General features: G+C 45.2%; 1 protein-coding gene across 6 annotated transcripts in view; it reads left to right on the forward strand.

Annotated features, from left to right (window-relative positions):
• The window catches only part of dgkh (diacylglycerol kinase, eta), a 77,472-nt gene that overhangs the window by 22,566 nt on the left and 29,898 nt on the right, over positions 1–25,008 (forward strand). For all 6 annotated transcript variants that reach the window (XM_029703025.1, XM_029703027.1, XM_029703026.1 and 3 more), the window contains 3 exons: positions 3,129–3,209; positions 11,870–11,974; positions 20,845–20,977. In XM_029703025.1, coding sequence (XP_029558885.1) covers positions 3,129–3,209; positions 11,870–11,974; positions 20,845–20,977 — 319 coding nt within the window. The remainder of the gene's footprint in view (positions 1–3,128; positions 3,210–11,869; positions 11,975–20,844; positions 20,978–25,008) is intronic.

Below are 25,008 nucleotides of genomic sequence, written 5' to 3' on the forward strand. Positions count from 1 at the left end.
TCACGTCAGTCCTCGAGGGCTACAGTCCTGCTGGTCTTGACATTTCTTCCCATCTCTTCTATTGGGTCAATGAATATGTCTTAGCTAAAGAGTCAACATAACATTTTTGGACAGGTGTACCTCAGGTAAACCAGCAAGACACTGTGGACCACAGTGGACCAGAGTTTGACCTACTGCTCCAGAACTACAGGCTACCCCCCCTCCCCCTCTACATTCGCTTGCCGCATTCACTCCGGCATCGCCTAGAAAGCCTGTTTGCTCTGGCATTGCTTAGGAGCCTGTTCATGCTTAGAAAGTTCCATCATGGATGTGTATCAATGGTCCAAAGTGGCCTCCTCTCCTCTGCTATCTTCTCTCCTCTGTTATCTCATCTCCTCTCCTCTCTTCTCTCTCCCCTATTTTCTTCCTAAGGACTGCTCTTTCTCAATGGGACAGTAGATTAGTATTGGTCAGGACCCTGGTCCTGGGGAGCTGCAGTCAGGTGTGCAGGCTTTTGTTCAAGCGCAGCACTAAAATCTGATTCCCATCCAGGACCAGGACTGTTGTAGATCAGGGTGGTAATTATTAGGGCACGCAACATGAAAAATGTGCGTTTCTTACTGGACAAGTCCAGGTAGCCGTTCCCTGGTTCTGTTCGTTTTCTTCTGTTTGGTGCTTAGTGATCATGACCCAGGAGATTAGAACAGGAGAGGAAGCCATCTGAGGTCATTGAGATCCAAGCTAGGAGTTTTGCTCCTGTCTTGTGGGAGAAACACACCTCACTTCCGCTGTCCAGACCACCTCCACTCTGTCCTGTCCGTCCGCTACATGTCTGGCCCTCTGTCTGACGGCCTGCTAGAGGGCACTGTGCAGCCAGGTGCTTTGTTTCATCATCACAATGCAACCACAGAGACTACCTTGACAAGCATCTCTTTCTATATGCCTAGAACCTTCTATATGGAACAACTAGCTTGCTAGCTAATGGACAGTGTTTTGGCCTGAGTTGACTCTCGGCGCTACCCTCTTCTCTCTGTCCTTGGCCTTCAGTCCTAAAGTTTAGGGATTCAATTGGGACTAGGAGTCAGAATGCGTTAATGTCACGCCATTGCTACACGCAGCTTTCACGAGGAGGCCAGAGAGCGAGAGAAACATTCAACATCCACACTCACCTATACCTAGACCCTGTTCCAATACGTCCGAAATCCAACCATCCTTCCTTCCTTTTCTTGAGGTAATTGGATTGGTTGAAAGGGTTTTACTGATCCAATCACATACAGATTCATGACTAGATTAAACGGGGAGGAAAGAAGGGTTTCTAAGTCTTTGAACAGGGCCTTAGTCTACACCGTCTCTGAGTAATGTATGTCCACTGACAGCTGTCACATGGCTCGATAGGGATGATCCTGCTGTGTGTTAGTTCATAAGGATGATGTGTGTGTGTGTGTGTGTGTGTGTGTGTGTGCGTGTGCTTGAGTGTGCATGCGTGTGTGTGTGTGTTTGTCATTGCTGAGACCTCACAAACAGACTCGCACACATACACGTGATACCAGCCATGTCATGACAGCCAAGAGTGCTTGAAGAGGGGGAAATGTTTATGTTGGCATGCCACACACAAGCTCTCAGACCCCCACCGCCCACACACACACACACATACTCTGGCTAGTGTCCCCATCCTGCTCTTATACCATCCCTGGAGAGTGTCGTAAACAGGGCATTTCTCTGACAGCTGCAGCCTTCAAGGACGAACACACACACACACACACACACACACACACACACACACACACACACACACACACACACACACACACACACACACACACAGACACACAGACACACACACACACTAGGGGCATTCCTCTACTATAACAGCGGCAGCTGCACTGTAGTTGGCCTCCAGCCCTTTAAGAGCTCAGCGGCAGGGCAGGCGGTAGTGATGTCATCATCTGGCAGGTTGTGTGATTGGATATCATGTTCCTATTAACAGGCCCTGGCTCGTCTGCTCTCTGCTGACTGACTGAATGGGGCTGTTCCAACATTGACTTGGGATAATCTGCTCTCATTCATCGCGTGTGTGTGTGTGTGTGTGTGTGTCTCACTCAGTAGTAGCCGTGTGTTTGAGTCTGTGCCAGAGGTGGGATAAACAGCCGCTATTCTTCGATCTACTCCATCAGGTCTATAGTTAGTTGGCCTATGTTGAATTAATCAAGATCATCATTAGCATGTCGCTTTGGCCTGCTTCTTATTACTATTGCAATAGACATATGGCTCATTATAGCTCCTCATATAGAATAATGCATAATGCTTATAGCAGTTCATATAACACAGGAGTGGCCAACCTTCCTCCTGGACTGCTGTACTGGGTGTGCAAGCTTTCGATCCAGCCCTGCGCCAACAACCCAGATAAAACTTATCAAGTTCCTGACGAGCAGCTGATTAGCTGAATCAGAGGTGTTAAAGCGGGGCTGGAGCAAATACCCTGCACACCTAGTAGGAAGGTTACCTGGCCCTGATAGAACATATGATCATGTATAATGCTTATAGCTCTTCATACAGAGTAAGTATATGATACTACATGTCATCCCAGTTCTGATCTGTTGCCCAATTATCGCCAAAATATTAGAATTGGGCTGCCTGTGTAAACACAGCCTAAGATTCAGGGTTGTGGTCAGTTGAATTTCCATTCATTAGGGATTGAATCTAAACACTGGATGTTTAAGTGCTTTTAATTTAAACTCAGATGTATGTAAATCATGCGTTATGATCTATAGGGAAATGTTCACAAATATTGAAGTTGTGTGCACCAGCTCTCAAGTCAGTTTTTGTCCCATAATGATTTCAAAATGGCTTTTCTTTTTTGGTCTAGGTCAGTTAAGATTGACCCCAGCCCTGAAGTCAATATTTAAGATAATGCTCCCATAGATCTGCCTTCATAGTAGTCAAGGGTTAAGATAAGAAATGTTTTGTGTATTAGCATTTTGTGTGTTTTATCATACTCAGAGTACTCAATCTGTTGTTCTGTTTGGTCTTCCTCCTCTCTTCTCTATACCTTTCCTCTCTTCACCTCTCTCTTCTTCCTCTCCTCTCTTCTCCTCTCGCCTCTTCCTCGTCTTCTTCCTCTCCTCTCTCCTCTTTCTCCTCTCCTACAGTCTCTGATATTTGACGAGGTGGACCTATCAGATGCCAGTGTGGCTGAGTCCAGCACTAAGAATGTCAACAACAGCTTCACGGTGAGATTCTACATGAATGTACGCACCCACGTGCACACACACACACACACACACACAAAATCAAATCAAACTTTAGTTTATTTGTCGAATGTACAGGATACAACAGGTGTAAAAAAAAAACATGAGAATGTACGCTACATTCAAGGTCACTGCCAGTATCATATCAATGTGCAGTGATATGGTGGTAGTAGGTAGGTACATGTAGGCAGGGGTAAAAGTGACTAGGCAGCAGGATAAATATTATAATAATAGTAGCAGCAGCAGCAGTGTCTAAACTGTCTGTGGATGTCTAGCCACTCTGTGTGTGTGTGTGTGTGTGTGTGTGTGTGCTGTGTGTGTGTGTGTAGGCACACACACACACACACACACACACACACAGTGGCTAGACATCCACAGGCAGTTCAGTTCTCTTTATCTTCAACATTAGGTTGCGCTGCAGATCGATGTGCTATGCTAAGGCCACCAAAGTCTTATGTTCATGATGATTGCTTCAATGTGGTGTGTGTGTGTGGGTGAGAGAAATGTAAGCAAACATCTTGTCAACTGGGATGCAAACTGACAGGGAACAGTGAGTGTGTTCTTGTTTTTCTATTAATGTTCTCTCTCTCTCTCACACTCACTCACACACACACGTGTGCACAAGCTCAAAGGAGTGAGTGAGGGCATGTCTTTCTATAAATGTCCTCCCTGTCCCCTGGCGTTGCTATAAAAAGAAAGGAGAAGGAGGAGAGAGTGAGGAGTGGAGTAAGAGAGTGAGTTCAGAGAAGAACACAGAGCTATTTTTAGCATCGCCTTTAGTGCTTCGCTGAGCATGTTTGGGATGACTTGACTGCTGGCATATTGGTGTGTGTGTGTGTTTGCGTGTCTGCCTGCTTGCTAGCCGAGCTTACTTGACCCCATGACGAAATACATTTTTGAAGATCTTCCCCAAGGGGTCAAGCAGTGACGAGCTCCGACTACATCGATTCGCCTAAGGTTGATACTTCTAAAAATGTAAATTGTTAAACACTTACCTTGTACCCGTGTTTGTCCTCTGTAGTTGCGTGCCTTTCTTTGTTAGCTGAAATCCATACTTTTTAATAAAACGTTTGTCAAATACAACCACGATTGTTTCCTAGTTTCTGTTGCTATAAAATGGTAACTGTGCCAATTGAATCTCAGATTACGTAGGGTAATGTACCTTTTAGAGCCCTCTTAGAGCAACAGAAGACGAGGAAATGGTCGGTGGTTGTATTTGACAAAAGTTTTGTTAACAAGTGTGGATTTCAGCAAACAAAGAAGGTAAGCGTTTCATAACAGCATTTTTTGTAAAGTATTGACCTTGGGATAATCGTTGTAGTTGGCGCTGAATTTCACAAAGCCTGGTTTCTGCTCCACTGGAGCTCATCAGAAACTTCCTGCACCATGGAGTTGAGTTTAGTTAGCTACCCGCTTGCAAGCTTGTATATTTGTGTGTATGTGTGTGTGTTTGCGTGTCTGCCTGCATGAACACTTGTGTGTGTGTGTGTGTGTGTGTGTGTGTGTGTGTTGGGCACGTGCAGGGCAGGGGAATGCACATGCTATCTAATGTTTGCTATGAGTCACTGGAGTGGGGTGCAGCTTATAGAGAGATCAGCACAACCCTCAGAATGACTGTAGAGACAAACCACATCAGAGAGAGGGATTGGGAGGGGAGAAAGTGGAAAGAGAGGGGAGGGTTAGAGTGTGAAAGAAAGCTGCAAAGGACAGGGGGATGGATGGAGAGAAAAAGAAAGCGGGAGGGAAGGAAGGAGAGATGGGGACAGCAGAGAGAGGAAAAACAAGGGACAGAGAGAAAGAGCGAAATGAAAAGGGAGGGAAAGAGAGTAAAGAGAGTGAGAAAGAAAGAAGAAGAGAGATTTAATAGCGCAGAAGTTTTTGTTCTGGAACTCTCTCTAATCAAACACATTCCAGTCCATTTACATGTGCAGACCTTTAAACACCAAGGACAGGGATGTGTTTTGATCACTCTTCAGGGGTTTTTGTTTTGGATCAGACTCTTCAGGGATGTGTTTTGGGTCAGTTATTTCAAGGGTGCATTTTGGGTCAGGTTAATCAGGGGTGTGTTTTGTGTCAGGCTATTTGGGGGTGGGGGAGGGGGCGGGGTTGATCACTATTTAGGGATGTATTTTGGGTTAGGTTATTCAGGGGTGTGTTTTGGGTCAGGTTATTTAGGGATGTGTTTTTGGACAGGGTATTCTCTGCTCCCTTCCCTTTGGGGAATGTGCAATGCTGAAGCCCTGGGGTGCATTTATTATAGGAGGGCTCTTCACCTCGGTGTGTGTGTGGGTGTGTGTGTGGGTGCGAGAGAGTGAGAGAGAGTGCTGCTCCATGTGACAGTGTGTGTGTGTAGTGCGCTGTTTGTTCCTCAAGCGGCTGAGGATGTGCTGCAGTGAGGGAGACACACACACACACACCGAAAGGGGGAGACCTGGCTTCACCATTCAGCACGACTGCACACTCTCTCCTTCAGAGAGAGAAAGAGAGAGAGTGAGAGTGGGGGTAAGTGCATTGCAGGATGGCTTTCAGACACAGTTAGTGTTAATGAATACTGCAGTTCATCTGTCTGTCTGTCTCTATGTCTATGTCTCTGTCTGTGTGTCTGTGAGTTGAACGATGCTGTTGTGGTCCGTGCAGGTGATGTAGGGGATGGGACAGCGTGATGTAGGGGATGGGACAGCGTGATATAGGGGATGGGACAGCGTGATATGGGGATGGGACAGCGTGATATAGGGGATGGGACAGCGTGATATAGGGGGTGGGACAGCGTGATATAGGGGGTGGGACAGCGTGATATAGGTGGGTGGGACAGCGTGATATAGGGGTGGGACAGCGTGATATGGGGATGGGACAGCGTGATATAGGGGGTGGGACAGCGTGATATAGGGGATGGGACAGCGTGATATAGGGGGTGGGACAGCGTGATATAGGGGTGGGACAGCGTGATATAGGGGGTGGGACAGCGTGATATAGGGGATGGGACAGCGTGATATAGGGGATGGGACAGCGTGATATAGGGGGTGGGACAGCGTGATATAGGGGGTGGGACAGCGTGATATAGGGAGTGGGACAGCGTGATATAGGGAGTGGGACAGCGTGATATAGGGGGTGGGACAGCGTGATATAGGGGGTGGGACAGCGTGATATAGGGGGTGGGACAGCGTGATATAGGGGGTGGGACAGCGTGATATAGGGGGTGGGACAGCGTGATATAGGGGGTGGGACAGCGTGATATAGGGGGTGGGACAGCGTGATATAGGGGGTGGGACAGCGTGATATAGGGAGTGGGACAGCGTGATATAGGGGGTGGGACAGCGTGATATAGGGGGTGGGACAGCGTGATATAGGGGGTGGGACAGCGTGATATAGGGGGTGGGACAGCGTGATATAGGGGGTGGGAAAGCGTGATATAGGGGGTGGGACAGCGTGATATAGGGGGTGGGACAGCGTGATATAGGGGGTGGGAAAGCGTGATATAGGGGGTGGGACAGCGTGATATAGGGGGTGGGACAGCGTGATATAGGGGGTGGGACAGCGTGATATAGGGGGTGGGACAGCGTGATATAGGGGGTGGGACAGCGTGATATAGGGGGTGGGACAGCGTGATATAGGGGGTGGGACAGCGTGATATAGGGGGTGGGACAGCGTGATATAGGGGGTGGGACAGCGTGATATAGGGGGTGGGACAGCGTGATATAGGGGGTGGGACAGCGTGATATAGGGGATGGGACAGCGTGATATAGGGGGTGGGACAGCGTGATATAGGGGGTGGGACAGCGTGATATAGGGAGTGGGACAGCGTGATATAGGGGGTGGGACAGCGTGATATAGGGAGTGGGACAGCGTGATATAGGGGGTGGGACAGATACTGTTCAGTGCATGGCGTGATAGAACGTTAAAAGGTTCTATGTTAGCCTTTGTATTATTGATGTCCTTCGTGTCTGTGTCCTTCTCTCTTTCTCTCTGTGTGTGCGTGTGCGTGTGTGTGTGTGTGGTCCTCTGAATTTAAGATGTGTTGAAACGATTTGGTTACTGAGGTGTTTGTGTGTGTGTGCGTGCGCTGCTTGCGTGGCTTGTGTGTATGTGTTTGTGTATGCGGGTAGTGTGTATGGATGTAGTGTGGGGGGCTGCTGTGAATATAAGATGAGATGTATCTAGGGGAAGCACCTTGCGGTACATATGAGGGTGCTGCTACAGATTCTGCATGGATACTAGGCTCAGATAAAGGATTATTGTTTCGTAGGGGCTTTAATGTCCTCAAATGGAGCCCTTTATGTGGCGTGGAAATAGACATTGTGTGTATTCTATATTGTGCATTTTCTGATTGTGTTAGCTGCTGATGTAGATTGTTGACTGTATGTAGTAATAGGTTTCTATTCATGAAAAAATATATATTAGTCATGAATCAATAAACGTCTGCACATGCACAATAACTGTGTGTCTGCGTGTGTGTGTGAGTCTGCGTGTGTCTGTGTGTGTGTGTGAGTCTGTGCGTGTGTGCGTGTGTGTGAGTCTGTGCATCTGTGTGAGTCTGTGCGTGTGTGTGAGTCTGTGCGTGTGCGTGCGTGTGTGTGAGTCTGCGCGAGGTTGTGTGTGTGTGTGTGTGTGAGTCTGCGCACGTGTGTGTCTGTGTGTGAGTCTGTGCTTTTTATGTGAGTCTGTGTGAGTCTGCGTGTGTGTGAGTCTGTGTGCGTGTGTGTGTGAGTCTGTGTGCGTGTGTGAGTCTGTGTGCGTGTGTGTGAGTCTGTGTGCGTGTGTGTGTGTGTGTGTGAGTCTGTGTGCGTGTGTGTGGGAGTCTGTGTGCGTGTGTGTGTGAGTCTGTGTGCGTGTGTGTGTGAGTCTGTGTGCGTGTGTGTGAGTCTGTGTGCGTGTGTGTGTGAGTCTGTGTGCGTGTGTGTGAGTCTGTGTGCGTGTGTGTGTGAGTCTGTGTGCGTGTGTGTGTCTGTGTGCGTGTGTGTGAGTCTGTGCGCGTGTGTGTGAGTCTGTGTGCGTGTTTGTGAGTCTGTGTGTGTGTGTGAGTCTGTGTGTGTGTGTGAGTCTGTGTGCGTGTGTGAGTCTGTGTGCGTGTGTGAGTCTGTGTGTGTGTGTGTGTGAGTCTGTGTGTGTGTGTGAGTGAGTCTGTGTGTGTGTGTGTGAGTCTGTGTGTGTGTGTGTGTGTGTGAGTCTCTGTGTGTCTGTGTGTGTGCGTGAGTCTGTGTGTGAGTCTGTGTGCGTGTGTGTGTGTGAGTCTGTGTGCGTGTGTTTGTGAGTCTGTGTGCGTGTGTGTGTGAGTCTGTGTGCGTGTGTGTGTGAGTCTGTGTGCGTGTGTGTGTGTGTGCGTGAGTCTGTGTGTGTGTGTGCGTGTGTGTGTGAGTCTGTGTGCGTGTGTGTGTGAGTCTGTTTTTGTGTGTGTGTGAGTCTGTGTGTGTGAGTCTGTGTGCGTGTGTGTGTGAGAGTCTGTGTGCGTGTGTGTGTGAGTCTGTGCGTGTGTGTGTGAGTCTGTGTGTGTGAGTCTGTGTGCGTGTGTGCGTGTGTGTGAGTCTGTGTGCGTGTGTGTGTGTGAGTCTGTGTGCGTGTGTGTGAGTCTGTGTGCGTGTGTGTGTGTGAGTCTGTGTGCGTGTGTGTGTGTGAGTCTGTGTGCGTCTGTGTGCGTGTGTGTGTGTGAGTCTGTGTGCATGTCGGGTCCTGTCATGTACCTTTCTACAAGTGGTAATTGTTCTCTGCATGTTAGTGAATAGAATATTGTAATGCCTTGCTATTCAATTTACATGATCAAATCTTGATGGCTCTAATGCTGTGATCTCAACTCCAGGCAATTGAACCCTCATTTAGATAGATGATACCCTTGTATACCAGCCCATTATAGAAGCTGAATGTTAGGTTAGCTACTGTATGACTCTAGTTAATGTGTTCAAGTAATGAAAACCCAATCTTGATGTGATTTTCTAGATAAAGGGTAGCTCGTGATTCGAGCTGACAGTGGGGTTATGAAGACTCTGCTCTAGAAGGTGAAGAATGATTGAATATTGAAATGATTACCAATCAAACATGGAAAATTAATTTATATGATTATAAATCACACGCACACACACACACACCTCAACACTCCTCATCTGCCCTTTGACCTAAGCCTAAGGTGGCTCACCAGGGAACTTCTCTCCCTCAAGAGTTTCCAGTGCTATTTATAGAAACACACTCCAGTTTCCCTAGGCAACCATCCTTCATCCCCTACATGCACACACACACACTCTCTCTCCATGTAACCCTGCAGCATCAGGTCACTCTAATCCTAGAGAAAGAAGGGGTCGATTGCAGCGAACAGGCAGAACGAAGTGCAGAGCTACACATCACCACCCGATTTGTTAAAGTGCTATTAACGGGCGATAACATGCACCCGCATGTTAAAGCCAACTTGCTCGCAACGAAAAACCCACAAGAATAAATCCGCAGGTTAGTTCATCTCTAGTTGTTACCAGAGATACTGTGTATAATGACGAGATGGTCTTGTCTCCACTCTAACAATGGGAGGCGTTGTCCCAAAGGCGGGAAGGCTTGCCACTTGTTCTGCTCGGTCTAATTAGCCAGCTATATCTAACAAGACACACACGCAAACACACCCACACACACACACACCGCATCCCACACAGAGGGGTCAGTGAGGTTAGTGTGTGACGTGCGCAGGTGTTTCTTTTATCCGTCGGACAGACAGAGGGGCCGCCGTGTGGAGCTGTTTGTCTGTCTGTGGACACGTCTGTTCTTTTATCACGACATGATTTATTCATCCACTACACCACCATTACAACGCACCACGGCAACAGTCGCATGGCAGGGGAAAAGAGGTTGAAGCTGTAACTGTCCATGTCTCCTCACGGAGAAGACAATATGGCTGACAGATGGCATCAGTCTTATTGTCATCATGCATTATAGTTACTGTAGCACATGAATGTGTTACTGTAGGTTTCTTGCAGAAAATACTGCACTAGTACAATGGTGTGTGGGGGGGGGGGGGGGGCGGGGGGGGCTTAGTTCAAACAGATTAACTATATCTGCCTCATACACACGAGGTGATATGTGTGTTGTATGCCACATGGACACATGCGCACACACACACACACACACACAAACACTGATGTGTGGCTGCTGTGTGTGAGCTAACGGCTATGTTTCCACTCCTGGTAATGGGCTCAGAGCCTCAGATGTTGCTGGTCCACAGGGCAGACAGACCTGGACACAGCTGCTGAGATGCAGGGAGGGATGGATGGATAGCACAGGGAGGGATGGATAGCACAGGGAGGGAGGGAGGGATGGATAGCACAGGGAGGGAGGGAGGGATAGCAGAGGGAGGGAGGGAGGGATGGATAGCACAGGGAGGGAGGGAGGGAGGGAGGGAGGGATGATAGCACAGGGAGGGAGGGAGGGATGGATAGCACAGGGAGGGAGGGAGGGATGGATAGCACAGGGAGGGAGGGAGGGATGGATAGCACAGGGAGGGAGGGAGGGATGGATAGCACAGGGAGGGAGGGAGGGATGGATAGCACAGGGAGGGAGGGAGGGATGGATAGCACAGGGAGGGAGGGAGGGAGGGAGGGAGGGAGGGAGGGAGGGAGGGAGGGAGGGAGGGAGGGAGGGAGGGATGGATAGCACAGGGAGGGAGGGATGAGTGTGGGTGGCCACTGTGACAGAGACTGGGTAATTATCAGGTGAAAATATACAAATAGATCTAAATTGGTCTATGCTTGCATTTGTGGGTGTATGCATGTGTGCGCTTTGTTAGAAGGCGTTTCAGTGTGTTGTGTGGCACTTTTTTTGTGTTGGAGGTTTTTTGTTGCAGTGTTTGTGTGTGCGTGTGTGTTGCGGTCGTCTTTATTAGAAGGTGTTTGTGTGTGTTGCTGCGTGTTGCTGTGTGGACCCCCTGCCTCGATTCTCCCAGCACTGAATCCTTGTCAGCCGTGTTAACACCCCCTCTGTCGCTACCTAAAAGGACAACAGCGAGAGGAAGAGGGGGATAGAGAGAGGAGAGAAAATGGTTAGGGAGAAAGAGAGGAGAGGAAATGGAGAAGACCGAGAGAGAGGAGAGAAAGAAATAAGGCAGAGGGAGAAAAGAAGAGAAGAAAAGAAGAGAGGAGGGAGAAATAGAGAAGCGATAGAAGATAAGACCGAGTGATGAATAAGTGATGAATGTTGAAAGGGTTGTGTCTGTAATGTCTGTCTGTCTACTGGGAGCCTCTTCCTCCCTCCCTCAGCCTGGAGAGAGGGAAAGAGTGGAGGAGGAGGGGGGCGATGGGCTCTCGGCCTTTACCAAGGCACTCCGCCTGTCACCTCGCCTCAGACTCAAAACAGAGGGAGTGTGAGACGGCAGACAGAGAGAGAGAGAGAGGGGAGGGGGGATAAGTGATAAGGGAAAGAGTGAGGACATGTTTGAGGGGGCTGAGAAAGAGAGAGAGAGAGGGCAAGCTAGCGCAAGGAAATGTTGCGGGGAAAAAGAACGAGAGCGAGGCAGATCGTGAGTGCCTAAGAGAAAGAGGGAGAGAAAGCGAGGGAGGGGGCTTGTCCTCACTCCCCTCTTAAAGACAGAGAGCGGCTCTCCCGCCGGCTCAGAGGCTAGGCAGAGGAGACGTCCGTACACTCATCATCCTTGTCTCTCTATCCATCTATCCATCCAGGTGATCACTCCATTCCGCAGGCTCATCCTCTGCGCGGAGAACAGGAAAGAGATGGAGGACTGGATCAGCTCGCTGAAGTCCGTCCAGTCCAGAGAGCATTACGAGGTAAGACCCGATCCATTCCCTGTTCTCTATAGCAACAGATCCACTGCCTGTGTGAGAGCGAGAGAGAAAGAGGGAGAGAATAAGAGGGGAGGCATGGAGAGAGGGGGAATGGGAAGGGGAGAGGTGGTATGCAGGGTGATGCAGAAAACAATAGATCTTTGATCTGAGCATTGGTTTACTGTGGAGGCTCATGATGATGTCAGTTTCTGCTGTTTAAATAGCAGTTATTTTGCCATTATATATTGTTTTAATATTGCTATGTTTCTATTGTTTATTTTGGAGATGTGTGTGAGCGGCAGGGTGGTGTAGTGCAGGGTAGCACAGGGTGGCACAGGATAGTGCAAGATAGTGCAGGGTAGTGCAGGATAGTGCAGGGTAGCGCAGGATAGCGCAGGATAGTGCAAGATAGTGTACTCAGTGGGTCCCGTGCTCTGTAGCGTGCTGTGGACTGGAACATCTATTTCACTCACTAAGGGTGGTCGTGGCTGCCCAGCTCATAGGAGGCATACACACATGCGTATGCACAGGCACGTACACGCACACAAACAGTGTTGTATATACAGACAGGATTAACAGGTTTTTACCAGCTAGTGTCTGTCTGCTCTCTCCTTACTCTCTGTGTGTCTTCCCTTACACAAAAAAACACATGATTTCACATGTTACATTTCTACGTGATTTGCAATCATGTGAAATCATGTGGTTTTTAGAACACTTCACATGTGATGATATTTCACATGAAGTTTCACATGTGGATTTTCACGTGGTCACGTGACCTTTCACATCTGAAACCATGTGGTTTTGGAACACTTCACACGTAATGATGTTCCAAAATGTTGTTTCACATATGGCTATATTTCACATGAGATTTCACAGGTGATGCCCTGCAAACAATAATGTGTCATTTGGATGTCCCCGACACCTCCCACAATTATAGGGTTTCAATTTACATATTTGACACACTTTGACATACACTAAATGACCGAAAGTATGTGGACACCTGCTCGATCGAACATCTCATTCCAAAATCATGGGCATTAATATGGAGTTGGTCCACCCTTTGCTGCTATAATAGCCACTCTTCTGGGAAGGCTTTCCACTAGATGTTTGAACATTGCTTCGGGGACTTCCATTCAGCCACAAGACCATTAGTGAGGTCGGGCACTGATAATGGGCAATTAGACCTGGCTCGCAGTCGCCATTCCAATTCATGTCAAAGTTGTTCAATGGGGTTGAGGTCAGGGCACTGTGCATGCCAGTCAGGTACTTCCACACCGATCTCAACAAACCATGAAATTGGAATGGCGACTTTGCACGGGGGCCTTGTCATGCTGAAACAGGAAAGGGCCTTCCCCAAACTGTTGTCACAAAGTTGAAAGCACAGAATCGTCTAGAATGTTATTGTATGCTGTAGCGTTAAGATTTCCTTTCACTGGAGCTAAGGGGCCCGAACCATAAAACACAGCCCCAGACCATTAGTCCTCCTTCACCAAACTTTACAGTTGGAAATATGCATTGGGGCAGGTAGCGTTCTCCTGACATCTGCCAAACCCAGATTCGTCTGCCGGACTGCCAGATAGTGAAGCGTGATTCATCACTGCAGAGAACACGTTTCCACTGCTCCAGAGTCCAATGGCGGCGAGCTTTACACCACTCCAGCCAATGCTTGACATCGCGCATGGTGATCTTAGGCTTGTGTGCGGCTCCTCGGCCATGGAAACTCATTTCATGAAGCAACCAACGAACAGTTATCGTGCTGACGTTTCTTCACTCAGGAGTGAGTGTTGCATACGAGGACAGACGATTTTTACACACTAGGTGCCTTCAGCACTCAGCAATCCCATTCTGTGCGCTTATGTGGCTTACCACTTCGTGGCTGAGCCGTTGTTGCTCCTAAACATTTCCATTTCACAATAACATGACTTACAGTTGACCGGGGCAGCTCTATCAGGGCAGAAATTTGACAAACTGACTTGTTGAAAAGGTGGCATCCTATGACAGTGCCACGTTGAAAGTCACTCATCAGTAAGGCCATTCTACTGCTAATTTTGTCTATGGAGATTGCATGGCTGTGTGCTTGATTTTATACACCTGTCAGCAACGGCTGTGGCTGAAATAGCCAAATCCACTAATTGGAAGGGGTGTCCACATTCTCTTGTGTATATATATATATATATATATATATATATATATATATAGTGTACATGATTATATTGTGTATGTTTATTTATATAGTAATTATTATTCAACATGTCCTTACCTGCGATTTGAAGTCATAACCTCTTGGTTCACAGCATTCCAATAGTCCTGCTACGCCACCATGTCTGTGTCAAAAATTGATTTCCCCTATATTCCTACACTTTGGAGTTCAAAGTAAATCTCAGCTTTGTTAAAAATACACTCAATAAATTATATTTATCACAGTGATTCAGGAGTAACATTAAAACAGAATAACACAGTGCATTCGGAAAGAATTCAGACCCCTTGACTTTTTCCACATTTTGATACGTTAGCCTTATTCTAAAATTGTTTTAAATACATTTTTTCTCTCATCAATCTACACACAATACACCATAATGACAAATGATACAATTTTTGCAAATAAAAAAAATAATACTTTATTTATTTAAGTATTCAGACCCTTTGCAATGAGACTTGAAATTGAGCTCAGGTGCATCCTGTTTCCATTGATCATCCTTGAGATGTTTCTACAACTTGATTTAGATTAAATTGATTGGACATGATTTGGAGAGGCACACCTGTCTATATAAGGTCCCACAGTTGACAGTGCATGTCAGAGCAAAAACCAAGTCATGAGGTTGAAGGAATTGTCCGTAGAGCTCCGAGACAGGATTGTGTCGAGGCACAGATCTGGGGCAGTGTACCAAAACATTTCTGTAGCATTGAGGGTCCCCAAGAACACCGTGGCCTCCATCATTTTTAAATGGAAGAAGTTTGGCACCACCAAGATTCTTCCTAGAGCTGGCTGCCTGGCCAAACTGAGAAATCGGGGAGAAGGGCTTTGGTCAGGGAGGTGACTAAGAACCTGATGGTCACTCTGACAGAGCTCCAGAATTCCTCTGTGGAGATGGGAGAACCTTCAAGAAGGACAGCCATCTCTGCAGCACTCCACCAATCAGGCCTTTATGGTAGAGTGGCCAGACGGAAGCCACTCCTCAGTAAAAGGCACATGACAGCCCGCTTGGAGTTTGCCTAAAGGCACCTAAAGGACTCTCAGACCATGAGAAACACAATTCTCTGGTCTGATGAAACCAAGATTGAACTCTTTGGTCTGAATGCCAAGCGCCACAGCTGGAGGAAACTAGGCACCATCGTTACGATGAAGCATGGTGGCGCAAGCATCATGCTGTGGGGATGTTTTTCAGCGGCAGGGACTGGGAGACTAGTCAGGATCGAGGGAAAGATGAACGGAGCAAAGTACAGAGAGATCCTTGATGAGCAATCAGGTCTTCAGACTGGGGCAAAGGTTCACCTTCCAACAGGACAACGACCCTAAGCACACAGCCAAGACAACGCAGGAGTGGCTGCGGGACAAGTCTCTTAATGTCCTTGAGTGACCCAGCCAGAGTCCGGACTTGAACCTGATCAAACATCTCTGGAGAGACCTGAAAATAGCTGTGCAATGACTCTCCCCATCCAACCTGGCAGAGCTTGAGAGGATCTGCAGTGAAGAATGGGAGAAACTCCCCAAATACAGATGTGCCAAGCTTGTAGCATCATACCCAAGAAGACGCGATGCTGTAATCTCTGCCAAAGGTGCTTCAACAAAGTACTGTAAAGAGTCTGAATACTTATGTAAATGTGATTTATTTTTATTGTTTTATTTGTTTCATTGTTAATAATTTTGCTAAAATATCTTAAAACCTGTTTTTGCTTTGTCATTATGAGGTATTGTGTTCAGATTGATAAGAAAAGAAAAGTATTTAATCAATTTTAGAATAAGGCTGTAACGTAACAAAATGTGGAAAACGTCAAAGGGTCTGAGTACTTTCCAAATGCACTGTTTACCCCACAAACATTAGACAACTATACAGGAAACCCTCAAATTGCTGAAATAAGTAATCAATGATGAGAGAATAGTCAGATTAACCTAAGAGCAAGTATGTATAGGTAATATAGGTAATGAATGGTAATATATAGGTAATGAATCTGTAGGGAACTTTGTGGCGCAGCAGAAAGATCAGCTTACCCCAAATCCAGAGGTTGAGAGCTCAAATCCCAGGTGGGGTCATATTGAAAATTCAGCACTAAGTGACCATGTCAAATATAATTGTATTGATTAGAGATGTTTACACTATTTTATCTGAACAGCGTACCACTTACCTTAAACCTCCATACCATTTAATTACTTTCCTGACAAAAAAACACTTGTGAAATGTGCATTTTCACGTGCAATCACACTTTGGGATATCACATTTTCACATGTGAAACAGCTGTTTTCACATGTGGAGCTGAAATATCCACATGTGAAAACAAGAGATGTGAGGTCAGTTAGTTGTTCACGTGAAACCATATGTTCACCTGTATTAAAATACGTAGTTTCACATGTGAAATGTGCAGTTTCACATGTGAAAACCTTCACGTGAAAAACCTTCACATGTGAAAATCGAATTTGCGGTTTTACATGTGAAAAACGTTCAAATGTCAACTGTAGTTTCATGGTTCCACATGTTGAAATTTTTCATCTCCATCTTGTCACATTTGTTTCATGAGATCATGTTTTCACATGTGTAGTTTCATGTTGCTTTTACATGATGACACACGTTATCACATTAACTTCACATAAAATCACGTGATCACATGAGATTACATGAAACGTGATCACATGTCAAATTCATGTGGTTGTTTCCCGCGAAAAAACACACAACACCCGTATCCTCTCTAACAAACCAATTAATGTTATTACAACAGAAAAATAAGAATGGCTCTTTGATATTCATGCTTAAAAACAAATCATTGTAAAATCTCAACTTAACAAACATCAAGATGATTATAACAGCATTGCCGTCTAGAAATTATCATTTTTTTTATGTTTTGCCGTGACAAGAAACATATTACTGTTGATAGTGGTTGACTGCAATGCTTGTCTCCAGGTAGATAAAGAATATACGGTAGAGTGCCAGCATTGCATATTAATGCCTTTGATTTGGGAATGAAAGATGATATAAGATTGTTTCCGTCTCTGCCCCCTCTCCTCCCCACTGCAATGCAGTAGCACCCCAGAGCAATAGAGTAGAGCTACAGGATCAGAAAACTGTACTCCCATGTTGGAACCGCAGGTTCCAATTCTAATAGGGTGGGAAGGATAGATAGTATGTTTGTCTGTGTGGTATGAATCCAAAAGCTTACGTTAAATGGATAATGGGACATTTTGGTAATGAAGTGCTTTTTCTAGTTACCCGGAGTCAGATAATATCTCTGTGTGCAGTTTGAATGTAGTTTCTGAGCCATTGCTAAATTATTGTCTCCAGGAACAACTAGCTAGCTCCTCTCAAAAGCAGGGAAAAAACCTTCTTACTACTATAAAGGTTGGTCATTTCTAGTCTTACAAAGCTGCTATCAAGTAGTTGCCAAAATGTCGCACTATCCCTTTAGGTAAGGACTTTGTTTATTGAAGTATGGATAAAGCTTTCTTCTAATGTACATTGTAAAAGTATGAAATTATTGTATAAAGTATAGTAAAAGAATGTCAAATGAAGTCAATGTTTGCAAATGCTTATGTCAAATGCTTGTGTATAGGCTCTATTTTGCTCACCCCAAACAGAACTGAGCTGTGCAAAAACATTGTACAGTGTACACTGCAGTGCAATTCGTGGAAAGCAATTTGTAACTTTTCTTTAACTATGTCTTTGAGAAATATTTTTTTCAGTAAACGGTGTGAAAATGCGTGGCATGCAATTCAAATCAAAATCAAATTTTATTTATCACATGCGCCGAATACAACAGGTGCGTGTGTATAGTAGACCTTACCATGAAATGCTTACTTACAAGCCCTTAACCAACAATGCAGTTTTAAGAAAAATAAGAGTTAAGAAAAATATTTACTAAATAAACTAAAGTAAAAAATAAAAGAACAATAACGAGGCTATATACAGGGGGCACCAGTACCGAGTCAATGTGTGGGGGTACAGGTTAGTCCAGGTCACTGAGGTAATATGTCAGTACCAGTCAAATGTTTGGAGACACCTACTCATTCCAGGGTTTTTCTTTATTTTTACTATTTTCTACATTGTAGAAACTATCTTCTACATACAAGACATCAAAACTATGAAATAACACATGGAATCATGTAGTAACCAAAAAAATGTGTTAAATAAATCTAAATATATTTTATATTTGAGATTCTTCAAAGTAGCCACCCTTTGCCTTGATGACAGCTTTGCACCCTCTTGGAATTCACTCAACCAGCTTCATGAGGAATACTTTTGATGCAGCACTCCATCAATCTCCTTGGTCAAATAGCCCTTACACAGCCTGGAGGTGTGTTTTGGGTCATTGTCATGGCTACCACAGCATTCTTCAGTGATACGCCATCCCATCTGGTTAGCGCTTAGTAGGACTATCATTTGTTTTTCAACAGGACAATGACCCAACACACACCTCCAGGTTGTGTAAGGGCTATTTGACCAAGAAGGAGAGTGATGGAGTGCTGCATCAGAGGACCTGGCCTCCACAATCACCCGACCTCAACTCAATTGAGATGGTTTGGGATGAGTTGGACCACAGCGTGAAGGAAAAGCAGCCAACAAGTGCTCAGCATACGTGGGAACTCCTTCATGACATTGGAAAAGAATTCCTCATGAAGCTGGCTGAGAGAATGCCAAGAGTGTGCAAAGCTGTCATCAAGGCAAAGGGTGGCTACTTTGAAGAATCTCAAATATAAAATATATTTACATTTTTTTTTAGCACTTTTTTGGTTACTACATGGTTCCATATGTGTTATTTCATAGTTTTGATGTCTTCACTATTAATAGTAAAAATAAAGAAAAACCCTTGAATGATTAGGTGTGTTCATACCTTTGACTGGTCCTGTAGATGTAGGTAGGGGTAAAGTTACTATGCATAGATAATAAACAGCACGTAGCAGCAGCGTAAAAAAAGGGTGCCGGGGTGTCAATGCAAATAGTCCGGGTTAGCCATTTGATTTGCTGTTCAGTAGTCTTATGGGGGTAGAATCTGTTAAGAAATCTTTTGGACCTAGACTTGGCTCTCCAGTACCGCTTGCCGTGTGGTAGCAGAGAGAACAGTTTATAACTAGGGTGGCTGGAGTCTTTGAACATTTTTGAGGATCTGAGGACCCATGCCAAATCTTTTCAGTCTCCTGAGTGGTAATCGGCGTTGTCGTGTCCTCTTCACGACTGTCTTGGTGTGTTTGGACTACATCCCCGTCGATGAGAATGGGGGCGTGCTCGGCCCTCCTTTTCATGTAGTCCACGATCATCTCCTTTGTCTTGATCACGTTGAGGGAGAGGTTGTTGTCCTGGCACCACACTGCCAGGTCTCTGACCTCCTCCCTATAGGCTGTCTCATTGTTGTCGGTGATCAGGCCGACCACTGTTGCGTCGTCGGCAAACTTAAGGATGGTGTTCGAGTCGTGCTTGGCCACGCAGTCATAGGTGAACAGGGAGTACAGGAGGGGACTGAACACGCACCCCTAAGGGGCCCTGTGTTGAGGAGCAGCGTGGCAGATGTGTTCTTGTCTGCCCTTACCACCTGGGGGTGGCCCGTCAGGAAGTCCAGGATCCAGTTGCAGAGGGAGGTGTTTAGTCCCAGGGTCCTTAGCTTTGAGGACACTATGGCGTTGAATGCTGAGCTGTAGTCAATGAATAGCATTCTCACGTAGGTGTTCCTTTTGTCCAGGTGGGAAAGGGCAGTGGGGAGTGCAATAGAGATTGCGTCATCTCTGGATCTGTTGGGGCGGTATGCAAATTGGAGTGGGTCCAGGGTGTCTAGGATGTTTGTGTTGATGTGAGCCATGATCGGCCTTTCAAAGCATTTCATGGCTACAGATGTGAGTGCTACGGGTCGGTAGTCATTTAGGCACAGGGACTATGGTGGTCTGCTTGAAACATGTAGGTATTACAGACTTGGCCAGGGACAGGTTGAAAATGTCAGTGAAGACACTTCCCAGTTGGTCAGCGCATGCTCGGAATACACGTCCTGGTAATCCGTCTGGCCCTGCGGCCTTGTGAATGTTGACCTGTTTAAAGGTCTTGCTCACATCGGCTACGGTGAACGTGATCACACAGTCGTCCGGAAAAGTCGGTACTCTCATGCATGCTTCAGTGTTGCTTGCCTCGATGCCAGTAATTTGAGCAATTACATTTACTTTTGACACTTAAGTATATTTAGAATCAAATACTTTTTGACTTTTACTCAAGTAGTATTTTACTGGGTGACTTTAACTTTTACTTGAGTATCTTTCTATTAAGGTATCTATACTTTTACTCAGTTATCACATTTGGGTACTTTTTCCACCACTGTTAATTAATTTACCGCATGGTGATGTCACCATGGAAGGCCAAAACTCCATCCCACCAAAACAGGCTGAAATTTCAGGTGGTCTTTTCAAACAGCTCTTACACTAAAAGGGCATTATCATAATCTCCACGATTTTACAGTATTATTCCAACCTCATAGTGTAGAAATATCTACAAAACACAGAAAATCACGTTTTTTGAATGCACTATGCCTTTAAGGTAATTTGTGCCATTCTGTCTTTTCCAAATGCTATGGTTATTTCTCTCAGTCTGTGTTTTTTAACATGAGCAAAATGGAGCCTAATGTATAAAGTATAGTACCTGCCTGTATATCCTGGTGTTGCCAACCTGATTTAACCTTTCGTTTGCCAGACAGCACAGTTTAATGTGGAACATTTCTCAGGGATGCACAACTGGTATGCCTGCTCCCATGCACGCCCCACCTTCTGTAACGTCTGTAGAGACAGCCTCTCTGGCGTCACTTCCCACGGCCTGTCCTGCGAAGGTAAGATTCTCATGCACACACACACATCTCTGTTTTATCTCTCCTAACACCTCTCCTCTTCAACTATCTGTCCATCCCTCCTCCCACGTCTCTCCATCTACTCATAAATGGATCAGCGAGAAGCATGCTACTGCTCTGTGTTTGCCTTAGTGCTGTGTGTCCCTCTTGGACTGTGGTAGTTTCAATCAGTCCTGGACAGGTGGAGGGGAGTGGAGATATAGGACTGGGGCTGTACAATGGGGAATAGGACTTACTTACTTATTCCTCTTCCCTCCCTGTGGAGTATAATGTCGCAACAAGCCAACACCATCCAGAGAATAGGTCTATAAGCTCATAGTAGGGCAGGGCTGGGGGCAGTTCAATTTAAGTATCTATTCAATACTACTTTATGTTTGTTTCCCTCCGGATCGATTAAGTATAGTATAGTAGGGCAGAGCTGTGCAGGAGCTGAATGATAGGGGATTGGTGTATTCGCTGGAGAAATAAGTTGTGGGTTGAGAAGAGCGTACAATTTGTCCTAGACGTTGTAGTGTCCTCTTTGCTGGCTAGCCTACTGTGAGAGGCTAATGATAACCCATTAATTGCTCTGAAATGAAGGGCTTTCTCCTTGAAGCATCCTCAAAGGCTATTATGGATGTGTGGAGTGTGTGTGTGGTGTGTGGATCATAGACTGCTCCATACACGTAACCCTAGCATATTTTCTATCTCTCCCATCTGCAGTCTTCTACATTATACATGCTTTATGGTTCGAGATGATGTGGAAGGTTAGACTAATCACACACAAACACACACACACAGACACACCACACACGCACTTGCAGATGATGTGAAGCGCTATAGGCTAATTAGCATTAGATTCATATTCATATGGTGTTCATTATGGTTGTCTGACTCACAGGCTCCTTATATGAAACCACGAAGGGGTGTATAAATAGTACTGGTATAAAAATGGTTGGTTACACTGTTCCTTTACAGCTTAGGTGTGGATAGATGGAGCAGTCTAAAACAGAGCCCAATGAAACAGTGGCAGTTGTGTCATTCCCACTCTTTTCTATTAAATCAGTTGTGCTGATTAAACTTGTTAGGTATGAATCATATACAGTACCAGTCAAAAGTTTGGACACACCTACTCATTCAAGGATTTTTCTTTATTTTTACTATTTTTTACATTGTAGAATATTAGTGAAGACATCAAAACTATGAAATAACACATATGGAATCACAAAGTAACCAAAAAAGTGTTAAATTAATCAAAACATATTTTAGATTCTTCAAAGTAACCACCCTTTGCCTTAATGACAGCTTTGCACACTCTTGGCTTTCTCTCAACCAGCTTCATGAGGAATGCTTTTCCAACAGTCTTGAAGGAGTTCCCACATATGCTGAGCACTTGTTGGCTGCTTTTCCTTCACTCTGCGGTTCAACTCATCGCAAACCATCTTAATTGGGTTGAGGTTAGGTGATTGTGGAGGCCAGGTCATCTGATGCAGCATTCCATCACTCTCCTTGGTCAAATAGCCCTTACACAACCTGGAGGTGTGTTTTGGGTCATTGTCCTGTTGACAACAAATAATAGTCTCTAAGCGCAAACCAGATGGGATGGCGTATCGCTGCGGAATGCTGTAGTAGCCATGCTGGTTAAGTGTGCCTTGAATTCTAAATAAATCACTGACAGTGTCACCAGCAAAGCACCACACACCATCACACCTCCTCCTCCATGCTTAACGGTGGGAATCACCTACTCTGCGTCTCACAAAGACACAGCTGTTGGAACCAAAAATCTTACATTTGGACTCATCAGACCAAAGGACAGATTTCCACCATTCTAATGTCCATTGCTCGTGTTTCTTGGCCCAAGCAAGTCTCTTCTTATTATTGGTGTCCTTTAGTAGTTGTTTCTTTGCAGCAATTCAACATGAAGGCCTGGTTCACGCAGTCTCCTCTGAATAGTTGATGTTGAGATGTGTCTTACTTTAACTCTGTGAAGCATTTATTTGGGCTGCAATTTGAGATTTAGTTAACTCTAATGAACTTATCCTCTGCAGCAGAGGTAACTCTGGGTCTTCCTTTCCTGTGGCGGACCTCATGAGAGCCAGTTTCATCATAACGCTTGATGGTTTTTGCGACTGCACTTGCAGAAACTTTTAAAGTTCTTTCCATAATATGGACTTGGTTTTTTACCGAATAGGGCTATCTTCTGTATAACACACCTACCTTGTCACAACACAACTGATTGGCTCAAACGCATTAAGAAGGAAAGAAATTCCACAAATTTACTTTTAACAAGGCACACCTGTTAATTGAAATGCATTCCAGGTGACTACCTCATGAAGCTGGTTGATAGAATGCCAAGAGTGTGCAAAGCTGTCATCAAGGCAAAGGGTGGCTACTTTGAAGAATCTCAAATATCAAATATATTTTGATTTGTTTAACACTTTTTTGGTTACTACATGATTCCATATGTGTTATTTCATAGTTTTGATGTCTTCACTATTATTCTACAATGTAGAAAATAGTAAAAATATAGAAAAACCCTTGAATGAGTAGGTGTGTCCAAACTTTTGACTGGGACTGTATATATAACCTTTATTTTACCATTAAGGTAAATTAAAAACAAATTCTTATTTACAATGACAGCCTGGCAAAAGGCCTCCTGTGGGGCAGGGGGCAGGGATTAAAAGTGAAAGACAAGACGGACAACATAGACAGAACACACTTGGCAACAGCACAGATACATCATTTTACGTTGAGATTTGAGTAATTTAACAGATGCTCTTATCCAGAGCAACTTACAGGAGCAATGCCACCATGAGACAACGAAGAGAGACCTATGGCAATAACACAACATTGCACACGCATTAACAAGGGCAGACAGCAGCACAAGGGATATTTCATCTGTTAGGGAGAAAAACATATTGAGTCATAATATTCAGAGGCTGCGTGTGTGTGGCCGTCAGACAGTCTAATAAAGCGTGTCTCTCTCTCCCTCTCCGCCTCAGTCCTTGATTAGAGGGTTAAGATAAAAATCAGAAATGGAACTGGCTTCCAGGTCCAGATTTGAATTGGCCTTGTCTAGGGTATCGGATCATTAGCTTCTTCTGATTCATTCTGATTGCACTGTTGTGGCTTCATGGAAGAACGCTTTTGTAAAGAACATTGCTTTCACTATTTTTGTCTCCTTTTTGGGACATTGGACCGTGTGCTGATCTCTATATTTCAACTGATAATGCAACACCTACTGTACAGACACAGCTTGATGTGTGTGTGTGTGAGAGAGAGAGAGAGATTCTTAAGTGGTGAGAACAGCTAGACAGACGGTTTCACAGCAATCAGAGCTGCTTATGTTTTACTTCGATTTCCTGCACAGGACGATCGATAGGAATTGATGTATGTGTCACACACACACCTCCCCAACCATCCTCTGGCTACAAACAGTCTGAAACCAGGAAGACGATCTCTCTCAAAACAAACATCTCGTATCCGTCTGCAATCAATGTTTCTCTAATCTAACTCTAAATGCATTTAGTAGAACATTTCATGACTTGAAGAGAACACAATGTTTGTCACAGTCGCCAATGACAAGCGGTGACACTGGCCAATTAGTCTCGGTGTGTGTGTTGTGTGTCCGCACGTGCCCGCATGGGTGCATGTGTTTGCATCTGCGTGTTGTTTCTATAGTGGAACTTTCCAAGTCCAGTCATTTTAGGGTTGGCTGATAAGTGCCTCCTCATCTATAATGAATATACATACACCGAACAAGAATATAATTGCAACATGCAACATTTTCAAAGATTTTACTGAGTTACAGTTCATATAAGAAAATCAGTCATTTTAAATACGTGTATCAGACCCTAATCTATGGATTTCACATGACTGGGAATACAGATATGCATCTGTTGGTCACAGATACCTTTTTTTTAAAGGTAGGGCCGTGGATCAGAAAACCAGTCAGTATCATTTGCCACACCTGTCAGGTGGATGGATTATCTTGGCAGAGGAGAAATGCTCACTAACAGGGATGTAAACACATG

This window comes from Salmo trutta, chromosome 20 (genome assembly GCF_901001165.1).
Source record: "Salmo trutta chromosome 20, fSalTru1.1, whole genome shotgun sequence".
Classification (NCBI taxonomy): domain Eukaryota; kingdom Metazoa; phylum Chordata; class Actinopteri; order Salmoniformes; family Salmonidae; genus Salmo; species Salmo trutta.